The following is a 27,629-nucleotide window of genomic DNA, read 5'->3' on the forward strand; positions in this document are numbered from 1 at the left end:
GTATGTGGCTATAGATATTGGAACACAAGGATGAGAATTTTAAAACCAAAGTATTGCTGGAGTGGGAGCCAATGTAGGTCAGTAAACACAGGGGCAGAGGAATTGGTGCTAGTTAGGACGGAGGACGACAACTTTGGATGAGCTTGTTTATGGAGGGTGCAGGGTTGGTTGAGGGCACTGGAATAGTTGAGTCTAGGAAATAAAACCACAGCTGAATGTGTTTGAGCAGCATTGAAAGGGTAGTCTCAAGATACTCCAATTAAAGTATGGAGGTACTGTCCTTCAAAAAGGAGTTAAGTACTTGCCCAACTGGCACAATGGATATTAGCAATCCCATGGCATTAAGAAAAAAGTTACTTTGGTGCTTTAGAAAACACCCCTCTTCAGGTAAAAGCAAATACATTGCCACAATTTCACAAACATCTCGCAATACTCATGCTACCTGTATCCTCCTTAAGCCAATCTACATTTCCAATGAACCAAAGTGACTCTTAATAGGGAAGTAAGCCACTGTGAGAACAATGAACTATTCTACCAATGACATATGTGAAGACTGATCTGCTAGGAAAATAAAGTGATTAGAGTACACAATTTGAAAGTCAAATTATACAGAATATATCAGATTAGGTAGAAAGCAACACCTTCAATGTTTTCAGTCAAATGCAAGAGAGAAAGCTGCTTTGAGTTACCCAGGCTGTGCCCCTCCCCAGAACCCTTCAACTATGCCTAAGCTAGAGGGAATTCCAGGTCCCTACAGTATGGAGCCAAATGCTTGAATCACAAAATGGACTGAAACAGTACGTGTTAATTGTTATTCTTTGCCTCAGATACACAGTAACTGAAGTCAGATTTTTTTTAAAAATAAAGAGGGTTGCCCCACCAAGGCTGGACAATTCTGGCACTTTAATCTGATATGCTGGCAACTCTGACAGAGGAGAAAATGGAAATGTTTCCTCAAAAGGAGGAAACAAGTCCTTTTAAGTATGAATCTGGGGGTGGGTGCATCTGAGAAAAATCAATATGAACCAGAGGGTGGAGTAAACATCCTGTTGGAAATAAAGTCCACTCAAAATAGCTTGACCTAGTTCAGTTGCTGACCTAAAAAGCTGCTGCTTAGAATTTTAATCTTAGCCAGCTTCTGTTGGACTGTGAAATATGTACAATTTCACTCATTTGAAAGAAATACTAGATGCTGCTTCCCACAAAAGTACTCGTCACAGTAATTATATGCAAAGAACTTAGGGAGGCATAGAAATGCAAGTATCCACTGTTCCATTCCAAACCTTCAAGTCACTCAAACTTGAAGGTATGTTCTGGATTGGAACTGGAAAACAGGAGCCATAAGTCAAAAGTTGGTGCAGTATAAAGAGTCAAGAGCAAAAGGGTATGGAACCAGAGTCAAAAGTTCAGCAGTGCAGTTGGGCCCAAAAAAATTCAGGACAGATAGATTAGTGGTGGAAATAATCAGTAAACCATATCTGTCAGTACAGGAGGCCCTGTACCAGCTTCCAATGAGCTATCAATTAGTCCCTAGTCTCACTCACCCTCGTTCTTTCCTTATAGCCCCACAAAAAAAAAGTACTTCCATGAGACCAAAAAAGTGGTGCAAAAGTCCTCTAGAGAAATTAAAGGCAGATAACTAGAGGCCAACACTGAAGAGCATGCCTATGTAGTTGGAAGAAGGGTTGAAAGGAGGCTAGCAAATTATAGCAAGGGCATTCTAAGTGCAAGTTAGAAGGTAGGCTCACAAGAATTAGAAAGTTAATTGAAGGATAATTAAATATTTAATTTTAGCGAATGACAGTGAAAATGTAGATGGAGTAATAATTGTTTTAGCAATTACTATAAAAGAACTTAAACTCAAGGTGGACATCAGATACTGGGCCCTGATAACATCAGCCCAAAGCTGCTGAAAGTCAAAGATAGCAGGGTTGCTCACCATAAATTTCACAATTCTCTATGCAAGTTGTGCTGCAGTAATGGAGAATAGCAAATATAACTCCTTTATTCAATAAGTTAAAGGATAAACCAGTTAACTGCAGATAATTCCAAGGCCAAACTTGAGGCATAATGAATCAAGTGTTAGAAATGGATGCTTGATTTTAAACTCAGGATAACTGAAAACTGAAGGGCATGGCAGATTTGAAAGATCTTTTCTGAAGAAAGGACTGCTGGGACAGTTAATGTATATAAAGATATTCTGATGGTGCAATTTAGCATGAACCTATTTTGAAAGAAAAAGCAGTGGATGGATGCTAACAAGATTCAAAGGCTCAAATGTACAAATTCTCAAAAAGAAAAAAAGTAGATAAAGCCAGACAACAAGCAGTTTTATAGAACCATGAGTATAAAAGTACTAAATTCGCACAAAATGTAGGTTAGACCAGATTAGCATATTCTGTATAAGCAGATGAAAACAATCGAGAAGCGTAGGCTCACACTAACACCAGGGACAGGTTAGAGATGAGATACTGGAACAGGAAGAATCAGAGGGCAAGTTGATGAGTTGAGCTTTTACAAAAGGGTTTGTTGGAATGTGGAGATCTTGCCAAAGACCATTGTAACTTGGTTGGTCTATCCACCCAAGCCCATTAGAACAGAATCAATAGAGACTTTGGTACTGCTCTAAAGAATTTCTGACTGATGTAAACCTGTATGAATGGTGCAACTTCTCTTCATAAACTAATATGCCTATGCTCTTATTTTTTCATAGGTGGGGGGCATTGCTGGCTAAGCCAGCATTTATTGCCCATCAATTGGTGAGCTGCCTTTTTGAATCACTGCAGTTCTTGTGACGTAGGTACATTCAGTGCGGTTAGGAAGCGTTCCAGGGTTTTGATCCAGGGATGGTGATTCCAAGTCAGGATGGTGTGGGGCTTGAAGGTGATGTTCCCATGTGTCTGATGCCCTTGTCCTTCTAGGTGGTAGAGGTCATGGGTTTGGAAGGTGCTGCCCAAAGAAAGATGGTACACAGCTGCCACTGTGCAGTGGTGGAGAGTGAACGTTGAAGGTGGTGGATGGGGTGCCAATCAAGCATGCTGCTTTGTCCTGGTTGGCATTGAGCTTCAAATGTTGTTGGAGCCACACTCATCAAGGCAAGTGGACAGTATTCCATTATTCTTCCAACTTGTGTCTTGTAGATGGTAGACAGTGGTGTCAGCAGGTGAGTTATTCACTGTAAAATTCCCAGTCTATGGCCTGTTCTTAAAGCAACAGTATTTATATGTCTGGTCCACTTCAGTTTCTGGTCAAAAGGTAACCCCCCCCCCCCCCCAGGAGGCTGGTAATGAGAATATTCAATGATGGCAATGTTATTGAATGTCATGGGGGGATGGTTAGTCTCTTGGAGATGGTCATGGCCTAGCATTAGTGCTACAAATGTTACTTGCCACTTTTCACAGCCCAAGCCTGAATGTTGAACAGATCTTGCTGCATATGGACAAGGACTGCTTCAGTATCTGAAGAGCCATGAATGGGGCTGAACATTGTCAGACTCCCCATTTAGGGCCAATGATGGAGGGAAGATCATTGATGAAGCAGCTGTAGATGGTTGGGTCTAGGACACAACCTTGAGGAATTCCAGCAATGTTCTAGGACAATGACTAACCAACAACCACAAACATCGTTGTGCTAGATATGACTCTAGCCAGTGGAGTCTCTACCCTGCACCCCCCACTGACTCCAGTTTTGTTAGGGTTCCTTGATGCCACTCACCTACCTCTGGAGTTAAGCTCTTTTGTCTATGCTTGGAACAAGGCTGTAATGGAGGCCAGGAACCAAGTGGCCAAAGTAGAACCCAAAGTGAGCACCAGGGAACAGGTTGTGACACCTATCACTTTAATGATTGAGTGTAGGCTCATGGGGCTGTTAACTGGCAGAGTTCGATTTGTCCTGCTTTGTGAACAGGAAATAACTGGACAAAATTTTCCACATTGCTGGTTAGATGCCAGTGTTGTAGCTGTACTGAACAGCTTGGCTAAGGGTGTGGCAGTTCTGGAGCACAAGTCTTCAGTAATATTGCTGGAATGTTGTCAGGGCCCATAGCCTTTGCAGTATCCAGTGCCTTCAGCTATTTCTTGATATCACATGGAGCAAATTGAATTAGCTGAAGCCTGGCATCAAGAGGCAGAGATGGATCATTCACTCAGCTCTTTTGCCTGAAGGTGGTTGCAAATGCTTCAGACTTGTCTTTTGCATTGATGTGCTGGGGTCCCTCATCATTGAGTGGGGCTATTTGTAGAACAACCTCCTGTTGGTTGTTTCATTGTCCACCATTCATGATTGGATATGGCAAGTCTGCAGAGCTTTGATCCCACAGCCAATGAATCAGGTCTGTTACCTTTTGCATGCTGCTTACACTGTTTGGTATGTTAGTCCTGCACTGTAGCTTCACCAGGTTGACATTTTTAGGTCTGCCTGGTGCTGTTCCTGGCACACCTTCTGCATCTCTTCATTGAACCAGGGTTGGTTCCCAACTTGATGGTAGGGTGGGGGAAATGCCAGGCCAACATGTTAGATTGTGTTGAATACAATTCTGCTGATGGCCTAGAGTGCCCAGTCTCAAGTTGCTAGATTGTTTCAAAATCTATCCCATTTAGCAGTGGTAGTGCCACACACAATGAAGGGTGTCCTCAAATGTGAAGATGGGACTTATCGTTATAAAAAGACTAGAGTGGTTACTCCTACAACTGTCATGTACAGATGCATCGGCAACAGGTAGATTGGGTGAAGACAAGGTCAAATAGGTTTTTCACTCATTGTCAATCTGAAGAGAGTCTAGCAGCTGTGTCCTTTAGGACTTTACCAGCTTGGTCAGTTGTGGTACTACCAATCCACTCTTGGTGATGGGCATTTAAGTTCCCCACCCAGAATACACTGTGCCCTAGCCACCCTCAGTCCTCCTTCCAAGTGATGCACAACATGGAGTACTGATTCATCAGCTGAGGGGGGTCAGGGGTGGTAATCAGGAGGTTTCCTTGCCAATATTTGACATGCCATAGAGCTTCATGGGGTCCAGTGTCAATGTTGAGGATAGCCAGGGCAACTCCCTCCTTACTATGTAATACTGCATCACCACCTCTGGTAGTCTGTTCTGTCATTGGGACAGGACATACTCAGGGATGATGATGGTAGTGTAAGGCATGCTACAAATATGACTGTCAGGCTGTTGCTCCACTAGTCTGTGGGGAAGTTCTCCCAATTTTGACACAAGCCCCTAGATGTTAGGAAGCAGGACTTTGCAAGGTTGACAGGGCTGGGTGTGCTGTTGTCATTACCAGTGCCTAGGTTGATGCCAGGTGGTTTGTCCCATTTCATTCCTTATTGACTTTTCTGTAGCAGTCTGATACAGCTGAGTGGCTTGCAAGGCCATTTCAGAGTCAACCACATTGCTGTGGGTCTGGAGTAAACGTAAGCTGGACCAGGGAAAGGGCAGCAGATTTCCTTCCCTAAAGGGCATTAGCTTGGTTCCATCAATCCTTCAGCAAAATTCCAAATCATTTTAAATGTTGACCACAAATGCTGGCATTTAATATTTAGGTGGCAAACCATTAGATGGAGACCTACATCCAGTGTTGATAAATTCCTAACTTCACTGATTTAGAGAGTTAAGTGACAGTAATTATCCAAGATTGCAGATCAAGCCAGTTTGAACAGTTCTTTCTAAATTCATCTGTTAAGTGATTTCTCATTAGCTTTATTGCTAAAAATTACAAATGCTACAGTTGTCAAGCCTACTTGCCACAAGATCTGTGCACTGGAGTTAGACAGAGGGAAATTTGTAACTACCCCTCCCCACCAAGGTCACATCCTTAAGGGGACTTAATTTTCAGCTGCTATAAATTAAATTTGCTCAAGTGGGATCCAAATTACCACCATCTGGATATTCAGATAGTCCATGAATGAGGAGCACTGGCTCCAAGCCACTTATACAGCTCAGTTTCAGTGGCAGGTTGGATGAGCTGTGTTTTCAATTATCACTAACTGAATACACTTATAGAATTCAAAAATTGGAAGAAAGTGCAGTAGGCATGTCAAACAAGCACAAACCCTTGTTCAGAAACAGTGTAGGCCAAGAGTAAGCAATCCTACTGGAGACGCCTCTATTCACAGACAAGGCAGCTGGAAGGAATTAGGAAACAAAATGGGGGAGGCGTAGTGATATTGTCGCTTGGCCAGTAATCCAGAAACCCAGGGTAATGCTCTGGGGACCTGGGTTCAAATCCCACCACAGCAGATGGTGGAATTTGAATTAAAGTCTAATGATGGCCATGGAACCATTGTCGATTGTTGTAAAAACCCATCTGGTTTACTAATGCCCTTTAGTGAAAGAAATCTGCCGTTGTTACCTGGTTTGAGATTCCAGACCCACAGCAATGTGGTTGACTCTTAAATGCCGTCCAAATAAGGGCAATTAGGGATGGGCAATAAATGCTGCCCTGACCAATGTCCACATCATGAGTGAATAAAAAAAATTAGTCCTTTAATATGCAATTTGACAATGGGTTCCTGGACAGGCAATGCCTCAAATTTAAAATTCTCATCCTTGTTTTCAAATCCCTTCATGGCCTCACCCCTCCCCATCTCTAATAGTTAGTCCCATAACTAAATACTTGCACTCATCTAATTGAAGTCTCAAACACCTTGATTTTAATTGCTCCACCCTAGTGGCTGCATCTTTAGCTGCTTTGGGTAGCAAGTTCTAAAATTCCCTCCTTAAACCTCAAGACACTCTACCATGCTCACTTTTCCTTTAAAACCTACCTCCAACCAAGCTTTGGCCATACGTATAATAATATCTCCATGTGATTCTGTATCTGATTTTGCTGTATATGATCTATGTTCAAGTGTTATATAAATTAGTTAACATTTGGAATAGTCAATTTAAAAATTCAACTATTAAAAAATTTAAAAACATTGTTCACTTTAGCAGAGAAAGTTGTAGGGAGACGAGGTACTGCAAGTAAAGAGAAAAACTGTTTCCATTGGCAGGAGGGTCAGTAACTAGCTACAGATTAAAGATAACTGGCAAAAGAACTAGCAGAGAGAGGGGGGAGAGTTTTAATATAAAATAGCAAGTTATGACGACCTGGAATCCACTGCCTGACAGGATGGTAGAAGATTCAAGCTCAATTTGTTCAATCGAGGCATTCAAGAGGGCAATAGATGATTATTCGAATAGAAACAATGTGCAGGGTCAGAGGAAAAATGGAAAATAGCACCAAGTCATGATGCTCATTTGGAGTGCCAGTGCAGACACAATGGGCTGAATGGCCTCCTTCTGCACCATAATTCAGATTGTGAACTTTCAAAAGGGAATGTTTGCAGGGCTATGGGGGAGCGCAAAAGAACAGGATAGCTCCTTCCAAGAGCTGGCATGGCACAGTGAGCTGAATGGCTCCTTCTGTTTTCTGAAATAATTTAAGTGAATGAGTGAGACTGGTAAATGTGAGGTTATCCATTAGAGATCTAAAAACATAGCTGAGTTTTAAAATGGTAAAAAGTTAGCAATGGCAGTCCAGAGACATGGTATATGTACACAGATTGCATTATGTACAATAATCAAAAAAGGATTAAAGGCCAATCTGAAACATTAACTCTACAGATACTGCTGGAAATGTTCAGATCTGGCATAGTTTTAATTTAATATCAGATTTCTAGAATCTGATGTATTTTGTTCAAAAACAGCTAATGAAATGTTGGCTTTTACATCTAAAAAGGAGCTAAATTTCAGCAATACAAAGCACTGGTTAAACCACACCTAGAGTACTGTGAGCAATTCTGAGCAACACCTCATTCCCACAGCCGATAAAAATTTACCAGAATACCACCTGGACTCCCAAGGAGTTAAACTGAGGAGACATTACACAAACCAAGGTTGCATTCCTTGGAATGGTGTGATTTGACTGAAGTTTAATATTTTAAAAAGGGAACAGTTTCTCACTCTACATCATACCTTATTTTTGCCGGTTGGGAATGCAAGACCTAGGGACATCCTAAAATTAGAACCAGGTGATTCAGGAGCTAACATCTTCAGATGAAAAGGGTGTTAGATGTTTGAAAACAAAGTCAACTTTAAAATCCAACTGGACAAATGAAGTTATATGGGGTTAGGTCACAAATCAGCCATGGCCTCAATGAATGGCAAAATAAGCTGGAGGGCTAAATGGTCTACAGTTTCTATAATTCGAATTAACTGTATTGGAGACAATACTATTCCTTTAATCCAAGTCACATTGCTCTTGCCCTCAACTGGGAGTAGAAACACTAAGACAGGACTTACTGATCAAACAAAAAGAGATGATAGCATTACCTCCTCTTCCTCAGGTGCTATTCAGATAAAGTGCCAGTAATTTGTCTTATACTCCACCAAGGCTGCCAGCCTCACTTATAAAAGGCACTACCAATTGCTGTACGCAGCCACAGGCAATAGAATTAAGGATGCCAATCCTCATTGAACAAATCACCAGCTTTGAGTGAAGCAAGGACACAAAAAAAAACTAAACACCCTAAAACTAATTAGGAAAATGCATTTTATATTTAACTGACTTGCTGACAAAAAGCAATAATTGGAGCTACTTCTCAAAACTGGACCCAAAAAGAACTTCAGTCAAGTGTTGCATTGAAGTGTGCCAAATTCTTTTCTTCACCCCTCCTTAAAGAGTGGGAAGCCAGTGCTTAAGCATCCCGGAGAAAGTGGCAGTGCCAACCACTGCAATGTGAATACCAGGATAGAGCTGCAGTGGTGATGGCAGAGAATAGGGATCAGCTCATTATATAGTGAACTTCATAAATGGGCCTCTGCATTATAGCACAAAGCTGTCCTATATTCAGAATGGCATAATCACACAAGTCTGATCAGATTTCCAAACAGAGTGGAGTTGGGCAAGAAAGTAGTTTTGTGGTATGTCACTTAACTCCAGTGCTAATTAGCCATATGTGGGTTGAGAGCTTAGAATGTGAACTGAAAACCTTAAATTTTTCCAAAAGAAATTAGCTCTGGTAATCATAAGCTGCTCTGAAGGCTCAATTTCCATGTGTCCTAGATTTTCCAGCTTTTCAATGGATCTCCTGGTAATAATGGGGCTATTATAACTAGCCTCTGGCTCCTGGTAGGAACAAGGACAAAATGAAAGGAAAGAGAAAAAAAGTGAAAGGCAGGCAATCCAATTTGCCTACTAGCATGCATTGCTATTTATAACGTGATTCAGATCAGGCTGATACTCCCAAAGCACCAATGGCTACGGGATGAGGAAGTAATGAGGATTTGATTATGCTGGTTTAACTGCACTCCAGCAAAGAGTCTTGGTCTCTACTGTAATAGGGCATTCTGCTTTTGGTTAGGATGGGAGGGCGAGGGGGGAGGAGGTAGAGAACAAGGTGGATGACATCAGAACAGGAGGCAGCTTGTTAGCAGAGAGCTTGTTCTGCCATGCAATTAGATCACAGCTGATTTGTACTCGTGTTAGTTGTATGCTCTGGCAATGCCACTGTTGATGACATCCATGCATGCACCAAGACCTGCCTCCAGCTGGCTCCATGACAGGCTGGAAGCAGCATGGCATAGAGCTGAAGACCAATATTAAACTTAATCAAGCTACTGTCCATGCCATCCTGCTGTATGGTTAAAACACTGGGTCTCATGTAGGTGCCACAAAGCTTTGGAATGCTTAACCAAAAGACACTTGAAATCAGAATTAGATGGCAGGACAAAAATCAAACAGGGTCATGCATTGTGCTGTGTTCAAAAGCATTGAGACCACCCTCCAGAAAGTTCAGCTTAGGTGGACAGGTCATGTCTCCTGCATGGATGATTATAGAATCCAATCAGATCTTCCATAGGGAACTAACAGCTGGTCAGTACAAGGACACCTTTTGCATTGCAGACCACCACTGAAAAGCACTGCAGTTGATTGACCCACATGGAGTCTAACATTAAAATTTGGTTCAACATGCTGAGGACCAAACTCAACATCTGACGTGTCAGAAAGCCAAAGGTGGAGCAGTTGCAGAAGTTCCCCTGAGCACCATGACAATACTAGTTCTGCTGATCCTGCATCAGGCTCTTCAGTCATGAGAACCCACTGGAGACAATGAAATCATTTACAACATGGACATACTTGAACAATGAGTCGTCTGCTATGACCTATATCTTAACTATTTAGCTGTCTTCTGGTCTTACATAGTTGAAAATTACAAAACAAATTGAAGTTTTATTAACTCCCTTCCCTCCCCAGCCTTAGCTTTTGAGGGGGATGAGGGAAGAGAGTGTTTCAGATTTCCACTACTCATGAAAAAGTTATCACCCTCAGATGGCCTCTTAAGATTTTGCCCCTCTGTTGGAGTCCCAGAGTAATTATTTTCTCTCCATCTACTCTATCCAATACTTCAAACATCTTCAACACTTAGATCAGGTCATTTTCTATCCTCAAGGGAATGCTAGTGTATGTAACTTGTCCTAATGTTGCCCTAAAGATGATCAACGATGGAAGGGCAGTGGATGTTACATACACAGATTTCAGTAAGGCCTTTGACAAGGTCCCTCATGGCAGACTGGTACAGAAGGTAAAGTCGCACAGGATCAGAGGTGAGCTGGCAGGATGGATACAGAATTAGCTTGGTCATAGAAGACAGAGGGTAGCAGTGGAAGGGTGCTTTTCTGAATGGAGAGCTGTGACTAGTGGAGTTCTGCAGGGATCAGTGCTGGGACCTTTGCTGTTTGTAGTATACATAAATGATTTGGAGGAAAATGTAACTGGGCTAATTAGTAAGTTTGCAGACGATACTAAGGTTGGAGGAGTTGCAGATAGTGAAGAGGATTGTCAAAGGATACAACGGGATATAGATCGGTTGGAGACTTGGGCGGAGAAATGGCAGATGGAGTTTAATCCGGACAAATGCGAGGTAATGCATTTTGGAAGGTCTAATACAGGCAGGAATTATACAGTAAATGGCAGAACCCTTAAAGTGCATCGACGGGCAGAGGGATCTGGGTGTACAGGTCCACAGGTCACTGAAAGTGGCAACGCAGGTGGATAAGGTAGTCAGGAAGGCATATGGCCTGCTTGCCTTCATTGGCAGGGGTATTGAGTATAAAAGCTGGGAAGTCATGCTGCAGCTGTATAGAACCTTGGTTAGGCCACACTTGGAATATTGCATACAATTCTGGTCACCACATTACCAGAAGGATATGGAGGCATTGGAGAGGGTGTAGAGGAGGTTTACCAGGATGCTGCCTGGTCTGGAGGTTATTAGCTATGAGGAGAGGTTGCAGAAACTTGGATTGTTCTCACTAGAGCGACGGAGATTGAGGGGCGACTTGATAGAAATTTACAAAATTATGAGTGGCATGGACAGAGTAAATAGTCAGAAGCTTTTTCCGAGGGTGGAAGAGTCAATTACTAGGGGACATAGATTTAAGGTGAAAGGAGAAAACTATAAAGGAGATGTGCGGGGCAAGTTTTTTTTTAAAACACAGAGGGTAGTGAGTGTCTGGAATTCGCTGCCAGAGGTGGTGGAAGCAGGTACGATAGAGGTGTTTAAGAGGCAGCTTGACAAATACATGAATAGGATGGGAATAGAGGGATACGGACCCCGGAAGTGCAAAATGTTTTAGTTGACGGGCAATATGATCGGTGCAGGCTTGGAAGGCCGAAGGGCCTGTTCCTGTGCTGTACTTTTCTTTGTTCTAATAACCCACCCACCCTTTTTAAAAATGGCTGTCTAAACGTTAGATGAAGACATGTTAGTACAAGACTGAATTTAAGCCAAATAGGAAGAAAATGGCTTGGGAAAGTTTAAAGAAATCCAAAACAGGTCAGTTAATTTCATTCCATATTTAAATGGAATTATTCAATGCAAATCAGGAGAGGCAGTGACCACTCACCTGCTTCATTTTTGCAAGCTCTTTTCGTGTGTTCTCATCATTTCTCAAGTCCTTCTTGTTTCCAACTAGAATTATAGGCACACTGGGACAAAAATGCTTCACTTCAGGTGTCCATTTCTCAGGGATATTTTCTGCAGGAGAGTTATTTATCAGTGACTTTCAGATATCAGGTAAAGTTCAGAAGATTTAAGTTTCCCTGCAGTCAAAATGACTAGTCTTGGATATTTGCTGGCATGACCACTGAACTTTTTGCATTATGATAGATTTTAAAAATGTTATGACAAATTTAAGAATTGGCACCATACATAAAACAGTATAAGCTGAACCTACCCAAGCTGTCTGGGCTATCAATTGAAAAGCACATTAAAATAACATCAGTGTCAGGGTAGGAGAGTGGTCGGAGTCGATCATAGTCTTCTTGCCCAGCTGTATCCCAGAGTGCAAGTTCAACCTGCAACAACGAAGTGCAACTTACCATTGGGAGCAAAAACAATCCATCCTACTGAGATTTTAAACATACTTAGGAGGGAAGTTGACCAACTTATGACAAGCAACAGCAGTTTTGTAAGTCTCTAGTCCCCAAATTTTACACCCCATTCCATCACTAGAATGGCATGGTGACCTGCCCATAAATTTGAGCTGGCAATGGTGCCAACTAGCTAAGTGATAACATTTATCTCGGTCTCCATATGAGCTATCTAGCAGGCACATTGGACAGAGTATTACAGGGGCAAGTTTTGGGGCTGTAGCTGTAACACCCTTGAGATCATTGTGCTGCAATCTGCTAAGGCTGAACTAGTGGCTTTGATTGAACCACTGAATGGGACCACAAAAAAAAAAAACAAACAGTAGGTCTCACCCCTCACCAGTCCCACAACCTGCAGAGATATCTGAGCTCATCCAATTCTGGCCTCGAGCATCAGAATTAAAAAAATTATTTCACCTTTTTGATGGCCAGGCCTTCAGTTGCCTAGATCTAAAGCTCTAGAAGTCCCTTTCTAGGCACTCCTTAAAACTAATTGACCAAGCTTTTGGCCATCTGCCTTAATATCACTTGTAGCTGAGCATCTAATTTTGCATCACTTTTGTGAAGCACAGATGTAGTTATAGTGCCTCTAACCTAAAAGTTTGTAGTAGAGATTAATAGCTGGAATTTAATTCACATTTCATCAGTTCCAGAATGGGGACACAGGAAAAATAGGTCACACTTTACCTGCAACTACTACCCAAGGTTTGGTTCGCTCAATTAAGGGCACAGCTATATAAAATCTTATACACCAGTCTCATACTGGCAAAGACATCTGTCTTTAGTGTTCAATCTTGACCAAACCAACTCACCTGTTTGCCATCCACTTCAATGTCTGCAATGTAGTTTTCAAAGACAGTTGGTACATAAACTTCAGGGAACTGATCCTTACTGAACACAATCAGAAGGCATGTCTTGCCACAAGCACCATCTCCAACAATAACCAACTTTTTCCGAATGGCTGCCATCTCTGGAAGTGGGGGAAGCTGAAATTAATAATAAAGACCCAGGGATGCAAAAACAACCTGGAATGTCAAAAATCAAATGATAATCAAAGCAAGCAGTTAAATAAAGTACAGGACTGGAGAAACAGACCAACGACTTCAAAGTGAAGCTCACTAACTTAAGCGGATGATCAGGAATGTCACTGAACCCAGTGTTTCTATACATTAGGGAATAGCTAACAAAAACTTTTAGCATTAGTAATAGCCTAGTTCAAATCCTAATCTGCCTGAAGTCAAAGACATCAACAGGAAGGAGGGCAGAAAGAGGACAATTCTCTCAAAACTCTGTTTGATCATGACTAAGTTATGTCTGACTGTTATGCCGATCAGTTTACTAATAATTTAAATTGTATTTACATAGCACCTTTCATAATATCTCCCAAATACTTGGGTGTCAGTCTTAGGAGTTTAAAATAAACTCAAGAGCTAACACTGAAATGTTTGTCGAGTTACAGCTGTGAGTCAGAAACACCATTACTTATGGGTTTAGGAACAAATGTTGGATTTCAGTCAGGAGACAGACGCCAGCTACAGTGGAAGAGGGAGGATCACCTGATCAAAGCAGCAACAGGAAAAGAAACCTTCATAGCCTAGAAGCCAAGGCAAGCTAAGCTTCCAGTAATCAATTTATTTCCACTGTTCCATCACTAACTTCAGTGCAAAGGTGGTCATAAGAAACAGACTTGTGTTGCCAACTGTCAAACAGAAAAACTCTGCTACTCCCTTGCCAATTTTAATGTCTGGTAGTGTAGGACGAGGGGTACTGTAATTCAGTTCACAATGCAGTCCCAATCAGATAAGGAGAGAAGAAACATTGGCGACCTATTGAAGACTGAGCCACATGCCTGCCAGTTAGAGTGAAAAGCAGTACTGCAAATTGGCAAACCAACTTGTCTCATAGACAATGTGATCCAAAGAGATAGGAGGGAAATTAGGACATGGTCTTCTCTCAGACAGTCCAGAGTCTGCAAGATAGCTCCCAGCAATTGTATACTGCTACAACTAAACAAACTTAAGTGGCCCAAGCCTGAAGGAGCAGTAAAGAAATAAAGGCAAAAACAAAAATACCTGGAAAAACTCAGCATGTCTGACAGCATCTGCTGAGAGGAACACAGTTAACATTGAGTCCGTATGACTTCAACAGAACTCAGGAAAAATAGAAAAGAGGTGAAATATAAGCTGGTTTATGGGGGGTGGGGTGGGACAAGTAGAGCTGGATAGAGGGCCAGTGATAGGTGGAGATAACCAAAAGATGTTAAGATGTTATAGGCAAAAGGACAAAGGTGTTGAAGCTGGTGATATTATCTAAGGAATGTGATAATAAAGGTACAGATAGCCCTAGTGGGGGTGGGGTGGGGGGAAGGAATCGAAATAGGCAAAGATAAAATAATGGATGGAAATACATTTAAAAATAATGGAAATAGGTGGGAAAAGAAAAATCTATATAAATTATTGAAAAAAGGGGGATCGGAAAGGGTAGGGGATGGAGGAGAGTGTTCATGATCTGAATTTGATGAACTCAATATTCAGTCCGGAAGGCTGCAAAGTGCCTAGTCAGAAGATGAGGTGCTGTTCCTCCAGTTTGCATTGAGCTTCACTGGAACAATGCAGCAGGCCAAGGACAGACATGTGGGCATGAGAGCAGGGTGGAGTGTTGAAATGGCAAGCGACAGGGAGGTCTGGGACACCCTGGTCCACTCCTCAATCACCCCCTACACCTCAACCCCCTCCCACGGCACCTTCCCATGCAACCGCAGAAGGTGCAACACCTGCCCCTTTACTTCCCCTCTCCTCACCGTCCAAGGGCCCCAACACTCCTTTCAAGTGAAGCAGCATTTCACTTGCACTTCCCTCAATTTAGTCTACTGCATTCGCTGCTCCCAATGCGGTTTCCTCTACGTTAGAGACCAAACGCAGACTGGGTGACCGCTTTGCGGAACACCATCGGTCTGTCTGCAGGCATGACCCAGACCTCCCTGTCGCTTGCCATTTCAACACTCCACCCTGCCTCTCATGCCCACATATCTGTCCTTGGCCTGCTGCATTGTTCCAGTGAAGCTCAACGCAAACTGGAGGAACAGCATCTCATCTTCCGACTAGGCACTTTACAGCCTTCCGGACTGAATATTGAGTTCAACAAATTCAGATCATGAACTCTCTCCTCCATCCCCACCCACTTTCCGATCCCTTTTCCCAAAAATTTATATAGATTTTTCTTTTCCCACCTATTTCCATTATTTTTAAATGTATTTCCATCCATTATTTTATCTTTGCCTTTTAGCCTATTTCGATCCCTTCCCCCCACCCCACCCCCACTAGGGCTATCTGTACCTTTATTATCACATTCCTTAGATAATATCACCAGCTTCACCACCTCTTTGTCCTTTTGCCTGACATCTTTTGGTTAACTCCACCTATCACTGGCCCTCTATCCAGCTCTACTTGTCCCACCCCCCCCATAAACCAGCTTATATTTCACCTCTTTTCTATTTTTCCTGAGTTCTGTTGAAGAGTCATACGGACTCAAAACGTTAACCGTGTTCCTCTCCGCAGATGCTGTCAGACATGCTGAGATTTTCCAGGTATTTTTGTTTTTGTTTTGGATTTCCAGCATCCGCAGTTTTTGCTTTTAAAGAAATAAAGGCTCCTGTTTCTTAATCAGTAGCCAGTGTTCACTGGTCGAGTGCAAACATGTAGATAGGATCCAGCTCAAAAACGTTTTCTTCAGTCAAATAGCCAAGCAATGTTCACCATTTAAAATAAAAAGAACAAAGGAAAGTACAGTACAGGAACAGGCCCTTCAGCCCCCCAAGCTGCGCCGATCATATTGCCCGTCAACTAAAACATTTTGCACTTCCGGGGTCCGTATCCCTCTGTTCCCATCCTATTCATGTATTTGTCAAGCTGCCTCTTAAACACCACTATCGTACCTGCTTCCACCACCTCCTCTGGCAGCGAATTCCAGACACTCACTACCCTCTGCGTAAAAAACTTGCCCCGCACATCTCCTCTATAGTTTTCTCCTCTCACCTTAAATCTAGGTCCCCTAGTAATTGACTCTTCCACCCTGGGTAAAAGCTTCTGACTATCTACTCTGTCCATGCCAATCAATTTTGTAAACTTCTATCAAGTCGCCCCTCAATCTCCATCGCTCTAGTGAGAACAATCCGAGTTTCTCCAACCTCTCCTCATAGCTAATAACCTCCAGACCAGGCAGCATCCTGGTAAACCTCCTCTACACCCTCCCCAACGCCTCCATTCTGGTAATGTGGCGACCAGAATTGCACACAATATTCCAAGTGTGGCCTAAGCAAGGTTCTATACAGCTGCAGCATGACTTCCCAGCTTTTATACTCGATACCCCTGCCAATGAAGGCAAACATGCCATATGCCTTCCTGACTACCTTATCCACCTGCATTGCCACTTTCAGTGACCTGTGGACCTGTACACCCAGATCCCTCTGCCCGTCGATGCACTTAAGGGTTCTGCCATTTACTGTATAATTCCTGCCTGTATTAGACCTTCCAAAATGCATTACCTCGCATTTGTCCGGATTAAACTCCATCTGCCATTTCTCCACCCAAGTCTCCAACCGATCTATATCCCGTTGTATCCTTTGACAATCCTCTTCACTATCTGCAACTCCTCCAACCTTAGTGTCGTCTTCAAACTTACTAATTAGCCCAGTTACAACCTGAGGTAATTCACTGTATGGGAAACTCAAGTACAGGTTCACCACCTGAAAAGGCAATAAATGCTGGCCTAGCAACCCATGAAAGAATTTTAAAAAAAGTGTTTCAGAAAAGCAGAGGTGGTAGCAATAGCTAGCAACTCATCACATTTTTTTCACTAACCAGCACAGAACAGTTTCATCACTCGTGTGCAAGAAGGTCCTCCTTTCAAAGTTAAAAAGGATCAAAATTCCTGGTTTCAATTACCACATCTAAGCTTCAACACAAGCACCCAACAACTTGCTTTAGATAACAAATGACTATTGGGTTAAGTCCCATCACATATTGCAAGATTAACAGACAATGGTTGCTCAAATGCTGGCAACTTGCTGAATTGGGTGTAGATCAGAATTTAGTTATGCCAAAGAACAAGGTTTTTGTACATCATGATCATCCAACTTCAGTTAAAATAACAGCATGGGTAAAGTAAACTTAATCAGCCACAACCAAAATCTGATGTACATTACTGACCCGTACTAAAGAAGGATAGAAAAAACAAAACAAGACAAACGCAAAACAAAAGGTATGGCAGTCCTGGGAATAGCACATACATCAGTAACCTTCAGTTAACAAGCAGTGCTACTGGGGAGATGCTAGATTGAAACCAGCCCTATTTGCTGGCACAGAAAACCCTGGGAAGAAATGGATTTAAAATTGGACATAAACTGCATGGAACTTTATAGCCAAAATGCTTCCTGCATAACCTGCAGATAACCCAACAACTCCAATGTTTCCCCAACATTCACCTAGCCAAGTCATTTGCCTGCTTCAATGGAGACAAGGTTTTAATTATGTAGTCATGAAACTGGCCAGGCCACTGCAAAGTTTTTCCAGTCTTAACAGTAAATTCTTCTGAGGATTTCAAGTTTGTTTTGGATTGCAGCCTTGCAACAATTTCAATTCTGCACTTTAAAAAGGTGCACTCATTGCCAGCCACATCTTGTGTAGATCAACCCTCAAGGTTTTCCTCCACTCTTGGCATAAAGGAATTAATTGCAAAAAAGGGCCTTCCACACTGCATTGTGCTAAACTGGTCATTAGTAATTTCCCCCTCAGCCCAATGCTCCATTCCAAAAGGGCTGGAGGTGACACTGGCAGATCTGAAAAGCTTCTCTTTCTCCCTCCCTCCAGACCTTAGTCACATTTAGTGCCACAGCAAGGTGTGTCTTAACAGTCACATTTAAATAAGCAATGGGATTATTGTAGTTAGGGAAGCACAAGTCTGAGTTCAAGTTTGTTAGGTGAGGCAGGGGGACAAGAGGAAAAGTAGGGCAAAGCATACAAAATGGAAAACTGAAGGGGCAAAAGGGCGAGGGGGAGGAAATAAATACAACTAGAGAAAAAGTACCAGGGAAACTTATGGGGCTAAAGGCTGCTAAGTCCCCTGGATCTGATGGGTTGCATTCTAGGATATTAAAGGAAGTAACTGTAGAGATAGTGATATACTGGTAGCAATCTTCCAAGATCTTAGATTCTAGAAAATCCCAGAGGATTGGAGAACAGCCAATGTAACACCCTTATTCAAAAAAGGGAGGAAGACAAAAGACAGGTAACTATAGGCCAGTTTGCTTAACATCTGTCATTGGGAAAATGTTGGAGTCTATTATAAAAAGGATATAATTGCAGAGCATTTAGAAATAAATAATCTAATCAAGCAGATTAGATTCATGGCTTCATGAATAGGAAATCATGCCTGAAATTTATTAGAATTCTTTGTGGTAACAAGCAGGATAGATAAAGAGGAACCCGTAGACAATATATTTGTATTTCCAAAAGGTGTTCGATAAGGTAATGTACACAAGGCTACTTAAGAGCTCATGGTGTTGGGGGTAGTATATTAGCATGGGTAGAGGACTGGATAACTAATAGAAAACAGTGTTGCAATAATGTGAGGGGGACATTTTCAGGTTGGCAACTTGTGGGAGTCCCACAGTGATCAGTGTTGGGGCCTCAATTATTTACAATATATATTAATGACTTGGATGAGGGAAGTGAATACACCATCACCAAGCTTGTGGATGACAAAAATAGGTGAGAAGCCAAGTGGTGAGGATGACATGGAGTCTACAGAGGGTTAGACAGGTTAAGTGAGTGAGCAAAAACTTGGCAGATAGAATATAGTGTGGGAAAATGTGAGGTTATGCACTTTGGCAGGAAGAATAGAGGAGCTGAATATTATTTAAATGGAGAAAGACTGCAGAAGGCTGCAGCAGAGGGATTTTGGAGTCCTTGTGCATGAATCTCAAAAAACTAACATACAAGCTCAACAGGTAATAGGGAAGGCAAATGGAATGTTTGCCTTTATTTCAAAGGGAATGGAGTATAAAAATAAGGAAGTCTTGCTAAAACTATACAAAGGTAGTAGTTAGACTATACCTAGAATACAGTGAACAATTTTGGTCCCATTATCCAGGGAAAGATATGCTGGCTTTGGAGGCAGTCCAGAGAAGGTTCACTAGGTTGATTCCAGATATGGAGGAATTTTATGAGGAGAGGCTAAGTAGGTTGGGCCTGTACTCATTGGAATTAAGAAGAATGAGAGACGACCATATTGAAACATAAGATTCTTAGGGGGCTTGACAGGGTAGATGCTGAGAGGTTGTTTCTCCTTCTGGGAGAATCTAGGAAGAAAGGGCATAATCTCAGAGTAAGGAGTCATCCATTTAAAACAGATGGAGGAATTTCTTGAGGATAGTCAATCTGTGGGGTCCCATGTGCCCCTTTGTCTATGCAGTTGTTTAGAAAAGGACCAGGATATGGCCCCTCAGCATGATGTAAACTATAAAAGCTGACCAAACAGCATGAACAGGGAAGGGGGGTAACCACCCTGATGTTTGGAGTACTGTTTTGCATCCATTGGTCAGAATAGTTAAGATAGATGATTGACACTGGATAAGCTACCAGCCCCCACACAAAGGGTATATAGATTGGTGTTATACAGTCCTGGTGAGGTGGCAATGCCTGTTGGCAGCAACTTTTTCAGATGGAAGAGAGGATCAGTGGAAGCCTTCCCCAACACCTTGACCAGAAAGCAGAATGCTGATATCACAACTGACAGATCAACAGTGCCAACTGTCTTACTGTCCTCTGGGATCAGTAAACTACTCAATGGTCACAGGTTGTATACTCTAATTAGAGAATGCATCATATCTAAACTGTTGCTTCTTAAAATAGCAGCAATTAAGTTAACGCATCATTAAATTGCTTTGCACATAACAGCCATATAAAAACTTAAGATGTCCCAGTCTCTTTCTCCAATCTCTGCTGGATTAGTTGATCTCAACAGCAGTGGCAGGGTTGCAGCAAGTAGCCTCAGCACCTTTTAAGGTAGTAACAGAATAATGTCTGATCACCGTTAGTAATCTTTGCTGAAAAGGGCACCTGTGAATGTTTGGGCAAGGGTAATACTGGGTTCACCTGACATTCAAGTCAGCCTACCAAAACTCACCATCAGGAACAAATGGCCATTTGGGCCAACAGAAGGGACTCACTGTATAAGATTGAACCACAAAATGGATTAATAACTTGGGGAAGCTGGCATAAAATCCCAGATGGGCACAGCACATGAGAATTACTTTAATGCCAAGTCTAGAGGCCCAGCATCTGGTCCCCTGGCTCAAAGCTCCCATGTGATGTGGCTGCTTGTTCACTCTTCCCCAGTGACCCCAGGCATTGTTGGGGAAAATCACTACTCCTGTGACCACTGAAAGCAGAGCCAGTATATCAAACACCATTAAATTATATAACAAACAGCATAAAATCTACAGCTTTGTTCACCATTTTCCCCCCAGGAGTATTTAATTACTTGTGTAAAACAAGTGCCTATTAAATTTATCTACATGGAAACATGGTCAAGTTCATCAAGTAGCCAAGCTAGAAAGGAAGCTCTAATGTGTGCTAAGACCAACTTGGCTAGGGCAATGTTTGCTACAAACAGCCTCTGTACCAGCACCCACAGAATTGTACCTAATGAGTTAACTTCACAAGTTGGCAAGATCAATCTTTTGTTGCCAATTCATCCAGTATTTACACTGTCCTTTTATTATTCCAGCAAGCTGCTTAAGATGCCACTGAACTAAAACTCAACTGGCCTATAACTTCGAGTTCACATCGAGAATAAGCAGCCTAGAATTCAAATTGGCAAGATCAGGGAGCAGTCACATGTACAATGTCAACTGACCTTGCCTCATAACATTCATCCATGGTCACCATGGATATCTAATCCTTTTCACCATTGGTCTGACTTGAAACTAAACACTAAAGCTGGTCAAATGACAACTTCCAATTGGTTTGCAAACTGTTGCCTGGGTAATGAGGTTCTGGTTTCCAAGCTAAGTAATAAATCCTGGGTCATTACTGCTGACAATTCAACAGTGACACGGACATGGTGAAAGAACATAGATAAGAGAAATAAAATTAAATTTATATAATGCCTTTTAAATCATAACTGTGGCATAAACCAAAGTGCAGCACAGGCATGAATACTTGCATAGTTACTTGTGTTTAATGTGGCTGCTGTGTCCAAAATTCAGTCTTTGGCAATATTGGTCAAAGGATGAAAGTTGGGCAGGCCACTAGAACCGCTGTTTTGAAAGTGCCTGGTCACATTTAACATCCATATGAAATGGCAGAGTGCTGTAATACTTTGTCACAGTTTTGATGTGTCAATGTGCACAGTCCTGCATGAAGCACTTGAATCCAACTGTGACCCAGGGGGTAACAGTGCCAGAGCTCTGTTCTCACATGCTCCCAACTTCCATCAATTCAGGGACTGGAGTTGGTCACTAGCTTAGGAATGCAAGTATAGCTTGCAGCAATTCACAAACTTTAGTCCCTCATCCTCCCACAAATCAGCCGTCTCTTGTAATACTACATAGATGCATCTATCCACGACATTGTTAGAAGTGATCCGTCTTGAGATGAAGTCCTGTCTTCAGAGTTTGTCTATTGTATTGTGTGCCATTAGCACCATGCTAGATAGGATAGATTTAGAACACACCTAGCAGCTCAAAACTAAACATCCATGTGCTGCTGTGGGCACGAGCAGAATTGTATTCAGCCACAATCTAACCTCATGGCCCAGCATATCCCTTACTACCATCAAACCAGGGGAATTAATCCTGGTTCAATGGTGATTGCAGGAGTGTACCAGGAGCAGCACCAGGCACACCTAAAAGTGAGGTAACAACCTGGCAAAGCTACAAGAGGGCTGCATCCATGCTAAACAGAAGCAGTGTGTTGACAGAGCCAAGCAATCCCACAACTAGTGGATCACAAAGCCCTACCAGTCATGAATGCAGAGCTCAGTGTGTCAGTGCAAAAGACAAGGTTGAAGCATTTGGATGATCCATCTCTGCCTCCTGAGGTAGTCTGCATCACATGCCAGTCTTCAGCAAATTCAATTCAAGCCATGTCATGTAATAAACGGCTCAAGGCACTGGCTACAAAGGCTACAGGCCTAGACAACATCCCAGCTGAAACAGACTCAAAATTCAGAACTAGCTGTACTTCTAGCCAAGCTGTTCCAGCAAAGCAAAACATTAGCATCTACTAGAATATGGAAAATTGCCCAGGTTATATCCAGCTCACAAAAGGACTAACTCAATTCAGCAAAGAGATATAAGGTGTCTTTGACAGTTCTATCGAGCAGCACTTAGCAACCTGCTCACTGATACCCAGTTGGGGTTTCACCAGGGCCACTTGGCTCCTGACCACATTACAGCCTTGGTCCATACATGGCCAAGAGTACCAAATTAAAGACACAAGGTGAGATGAGTGATTGCCTGACATCTAGGTAGCATTTGACAAGTGTGGCATTGATCCCTAGCAAAGATGAAGTCAATGGAAATCTGGAGGAAACTAGTTTGAGGCATGCCTAACAAAAGAAAGATGGTTGAGGTTGGAGGACAAATCTCTGTCCCAGGACATAACTGCACAAGTTCCTCAGGGTAGAGTCTGAGGCCCACCCATCTTCAGTTGCTTCAACACCAGGTTGCAGTATTTCATACCATTTAATTCCTCATCTACCTGAGGACAGCACCCACATGCAGCAACAGCTGGACAACATTCAGACTTGGGCTGATGTATGGCACAAAAGTTATCTGAAGTGCCAGGCAATGACCATCTCCAACAAGATAATTTACCCAAGATAAAAGCAAAATACTGCAGATGCTGGAAAAACTCAGTAGGTCCAGCAGCATCTGAGGAGAGAAACAGTTAACGTTTGAAATCCTTATGACCCTTCTTCAGAGTTCTGAAGGGTCATGTGGACGTGAAACATTAACTCAATTTTTCTCTCTCTCCACAGATGCTGCTAGACCAGAGTTTTTCCAGCATTTTCTTTTTTTGTTTGAGAATTTACCTATCACCATGACACTGAATGGCATTACCAGTGACCATAAACTGAACAAATCAAAAACTGCAGCAACTAAAGTAGGTTAGGGGCTGGGAATGCTATGGCAAGTAATTCACTTCCTGACTCCCCAAAGCCTGCCCAGCATCTATACGGCATAAGATTGTGACGGAATACACTCCACTTGCCTGGATGAGTGCAGCTCCAAAACTCAAGAAGCACAACATTATCCAGAACAAAGCAGTCCACTTGAATAGTCATCCTACCCACCACCTTAAACATTTACTCCCTCTACCACCAGCACAATACCAGCAGTATGCACAATTTACAAGAGTGACTAAAGGTTCCTTTGACAGCACCTTCCAAACCCACAATCTTTTACCACCTTGAAGGACAAGGACAGCAGATGCATGGAACCACCACCGCCTTCAAATTTCTCTCCAAGCCACACACTCTTAACTTGAACTATATTACTATTCCTCCACTGTTACTAGACTGTACTGGAACCCCCCCCCCAGCAGCATAATGCATGTACCTGCATTAGATGGATTGTAGTAGTTGAAGTGGCTCACCATCTTCAAAGGCAATCAGGGCTGGACAAATGCAGAGCTCCTTGAACTCAAAAATTGCCCAACAGGTTGAAGGATTCATCATGTAAAATTAGGAACACAATGGATTATCCCATTGTGCATTGGTAAGGAACTGTATGGGCCCATTTAAAGGGCCAAGGTCTAATTGTTATGCCAACCTGAGGTCAGTTAGATGTCACCTGCTCTTGGATAGATCTGGAGGTCAATCAAAATTAAAAACACAGCAAATGGTCAATGTTCCTTTATTGCAAGGTGACAAAGCTGCATGCTAAAGAGACTTGTGACTTTATATATACACACATGTCTAGATGCAAAGGGCTCAGCCCAGCAGTCTTGATCTTTCATCTTAGAGAAAAAATATAGCTATATTCCACCTCCCTATATTCTGCCAAGATAGATTTGTGGATTCACCCAAGTTTATTTTCAGCCCAGTTCAATGCTAAATCATTCAGAATCCACAATTAATCCAATGATGGATATTCAGGTGTTTTAACATGTGCCTTTTTAATAGTTGGGAGTGTTTCACAAGAACACAAACAGGAGCAGCAGCCCAAACAGCCCATCAAGCCTGCTCAAGCCATTCAACACCATCATGGTTGGTCTTGGGCTTCAACTCCATTTTCCCCACTCACGCCTCATATCCCTCAACTCAAACCCCCAAAAATTTATCCCAGCTTTAAATATATTCAACGTTGGAGCATCCACAACCCTCTGGGGTAAAGAATTCCAAAGCTTCACAACCCTTTTGAGATGGAGAAATTTCTTCACTCAGTCCTAAGATTGCCTGTGTTTTAAGGGACCAGTCTCAGGATAAGTTCCCTGGCCACTGGAAACAAACTCAGCATCCACCCTACAAGCCCCTTCAGAATTTTTGATTTCAATGACATTGTCTCATTCCTTAATTCAAGGGGAAGCAAAATTTACTCAGCCTCATAGCAAAACCCCCTTAGCCAGGTAACAATCTAGTGAACCTTCACTACACTGCCACCATTGCAAGTATATCCTTTCTTAAATGAGACAACCAAAACTGCAAAGTACTCCAGAACAGTCACCAAAACCCTGTACTGTCGCAAGACTTTTCTTGTCCTCTAATCCCCTCACAATAAAGGCTAATATGCCATTTGCCTTCTGAATTGCTTGCTACACCTGCATATTAACTTTGTATTCCTTGTAGAAGCACAAGTCTCTGAACATCACTTAGAAGTTTCTCACCTTTTAAAAGATATTCTGCTTACTTACAACCTAAGTGAATAACTTGACACTTCCCTATATTATACTCCATCTTTTTGCCCTCTCTCCTAACCTGTCTATATCTTTGCTGCCTGTGTCTTCCCTGCAGCTTACCATTCCACCTAGCTTGGTATCACTATATTAATGGCTTGTAAATAGCCAAGGTCCCAGCCCAGATCCTTGTAGCACTCCACTATTCACTGCCCGCCAATTTGAAAAATTCCTGCTTATGCCCACTGTTTTCTATTCATTGGAATGGACAGAGGATTGATTGGTTAATGTGTTACCCCCAACTCCATGAGCCCCTCACCTTAGCTATTAACCTTATGTAGAACCTTATTGAATGTCTTTTGGGTAACCAGATGTACCATGTCTACTTGTTCTCCTCTATCTACCCTGTTAGTTACATCATCAAAAAAAAAGGCTAATAAATTTGTCAAACAGGATTTCCCTTTAGAAAAACCATGTTGACTAGTTCTAATCATACTGTGCTTTAAGTGTATTAAGTCTTAAGAGTCCAGCATTTCCCTCAAACTGATGTTAGACTAACAGGCCTGTAGTTCGATTTCTCTCCGCTTCCTTTCTTGAAAAAGCAGTAACATTTGCCAACTAGTGGGGCTGTTTACAAATCCAAGGAATTTTGGAAAATCATAGCTAGCACATAGCTAGGCAGCATACAAGAGCAGTAAATGCCATAGCCAGTGGAAAAAACATGCAAGTTCTTCAAGGCTGCATGGAAAGGAGTCACTTCTTTCTGCAACAAATAGCTAGCCTGGGACTTCAAAATGATAGCACTAATTGAGGGGTACATGTTGAATTACAGTGGCAGTAGACCATACATAGACATTAATAGCACAAACTATTTGGACAAATTTTTATTCTTGCACAAGTCAAAATTTTATTGAAGTCAACTGCTCAGCACAGGATTTTAAAATTAAAAGGCAAATTATGTTAGGAACAATATTACTAGCAAATCTTAATGCAGAAGAACTGAAAAAAATTTAACAATTTCAAACATCACCCACTTTGTATGGGTGTCAAGTTAGACAGAAGCGTATTACTGCAGTGTCAAATCAATAAGAACAAATTAGAGACACTGCAATCACTGCCCCAGAGCAAATAATCAAAACTCAAGTTTACACAGATGAAAATACAGAATGAAGCAGTAATATGCAGCTGTAATTCAATTCAGGCATACAGCATGTGCAATTCACCAGTTTTGATAAACCAACAGGATAAAACTAACGCAGCATTCCAGAAAGTGGGAGGTCTTTTGAAGTGGAAGCGAGCAAAATTCCTGGCTATTCCTCCTCCCTCACCTTCCCCAACATTCACTGATTCCACAAGTGCCAGCAGCCTCCAGTACCTCAGCAGAGTGCAAGGTTGGCAAAATGAAAACTAAGTCATGCATTCAATGATGGGTCTTTTTAATTATTCACTTATGGGATATGGGCATCACTGGCTAGACAAGCATTTATTGCCCATCCCTAACTATCAGAGGTGGTGGTGAGCTGCCTTCTTGAACCATTGCAGTCCCTATGTAGGTACACCCACAGTGCTGTTATCCTGGTTGAGATCAGCTAACTCAGCACACTGGGGATTAAACCTATGACCTATTGGTTTGTGTGGCTCTATGTAATACAGCAGTGCTTTTACCCATTAATCCAGAGGATTGCCATCAAGAACATTTATAGCTACTGAAGAGGTGTCTTATTTTCAGTTGTGCACTACGACATTCAAAACAGATTAGTGATTCAATAAGACAGTCACCAAGTACAGCCACTGGTCCTCCTACAACTGGTTTCCATTACAAGCGCACAGCCCCATCTTCAACATCAGCTAGACAGTCTGAGCATGTTGGGGGATTGATCAGAATTTCTTCCCACTCCCTTGTTCTTTCCCTTTAGCCAAGCAATTTTCTCTTTGACAAGTACATATCCAATTCCCTTTTGAAAGTTGCTAGTGAATCTGCTCCATCATCCCTTTCAGGCAGTACAAACAATTTACTGTGTTTAGAAACACATCTCCCCCTCTGGCTCTTTTGGCAACTAACTCAAATCTACCTCCAGGTTACTGACCCTCATCAGTGGCAACAGTTTCTTTACAACCCCCCCCAATATACTCTTATCAAAACCCCAATTTTGAATACCTGTTAATCTTCCTTTAACCATCTTTGTTCTGATAAAACTCTGCACCCTTGTTAAACTCCCCTCTTGGCTGTTTACAACTTGAATAGTTTCAACATTGTGCAACTCAATTGATTTTCAAAACCCATATTGTATCCAGTGATCTTACTCATTTCCACATCCCC

General features: G+C 42.1%; 1 protein-coding gene across 5 annotated transcripts in view; it reads right to left on the reverse strand.

Moving 5' to 3' along the window:
• The window catches only part of rhocb (ras homolog family member Cb), a 38,213-nt gene that overhangs the window by 2,602 nt on the left and 7,982 nt on the right, over nucleotides 1-27,629 (reverse strand). For 2 of the 5 annotated variants that reach the window (XM_078546454.1, XM_078546455.1), the window contains 3 exons: nucleotides 13,223-13,380; nucleotides 12,215-12,335; nucleotides 11,885-12,015 (listed from right to left, as the gene is read on the reverse strand). In XM_078546454.1, coding sequence (XP_078402580.1) covers nucleotides 11,885-12,015; nucleotides 12,215-12,335; nucleotides 13,223-13,378 — 408 coding nt within the window. In that variant the 5' untranslated portion in view covers nucleotides 13,379-13,380. Of the gene's footprint in view, nucleotides 1-11,884; nucleotides 12,016-12,214; nucleotides 12,336-13,222; nucleotides 13,436-27,629 lie in introns of all 5 variants that reach the window. The other 3 variants (XM_078546451.1, XM_078546453.1, XM_078546452.1) reach the window with 2 other exon arrangements.

Source organism: Cetorhinus maximus, chromosome 8, assembly GCF_964194155.1.
Source record: "Cetorhinus maximus chromosome 8, sCetMax3.hap1.1, whole genome shotgun sequence".
Classification (NCBI taxonomy): Eukaryota; Metazoa; Chordata; class Chondrichthyes; order Lamniformes; family Cetorhinidae; genus Cetorhinus; species Cetorhinus maximus.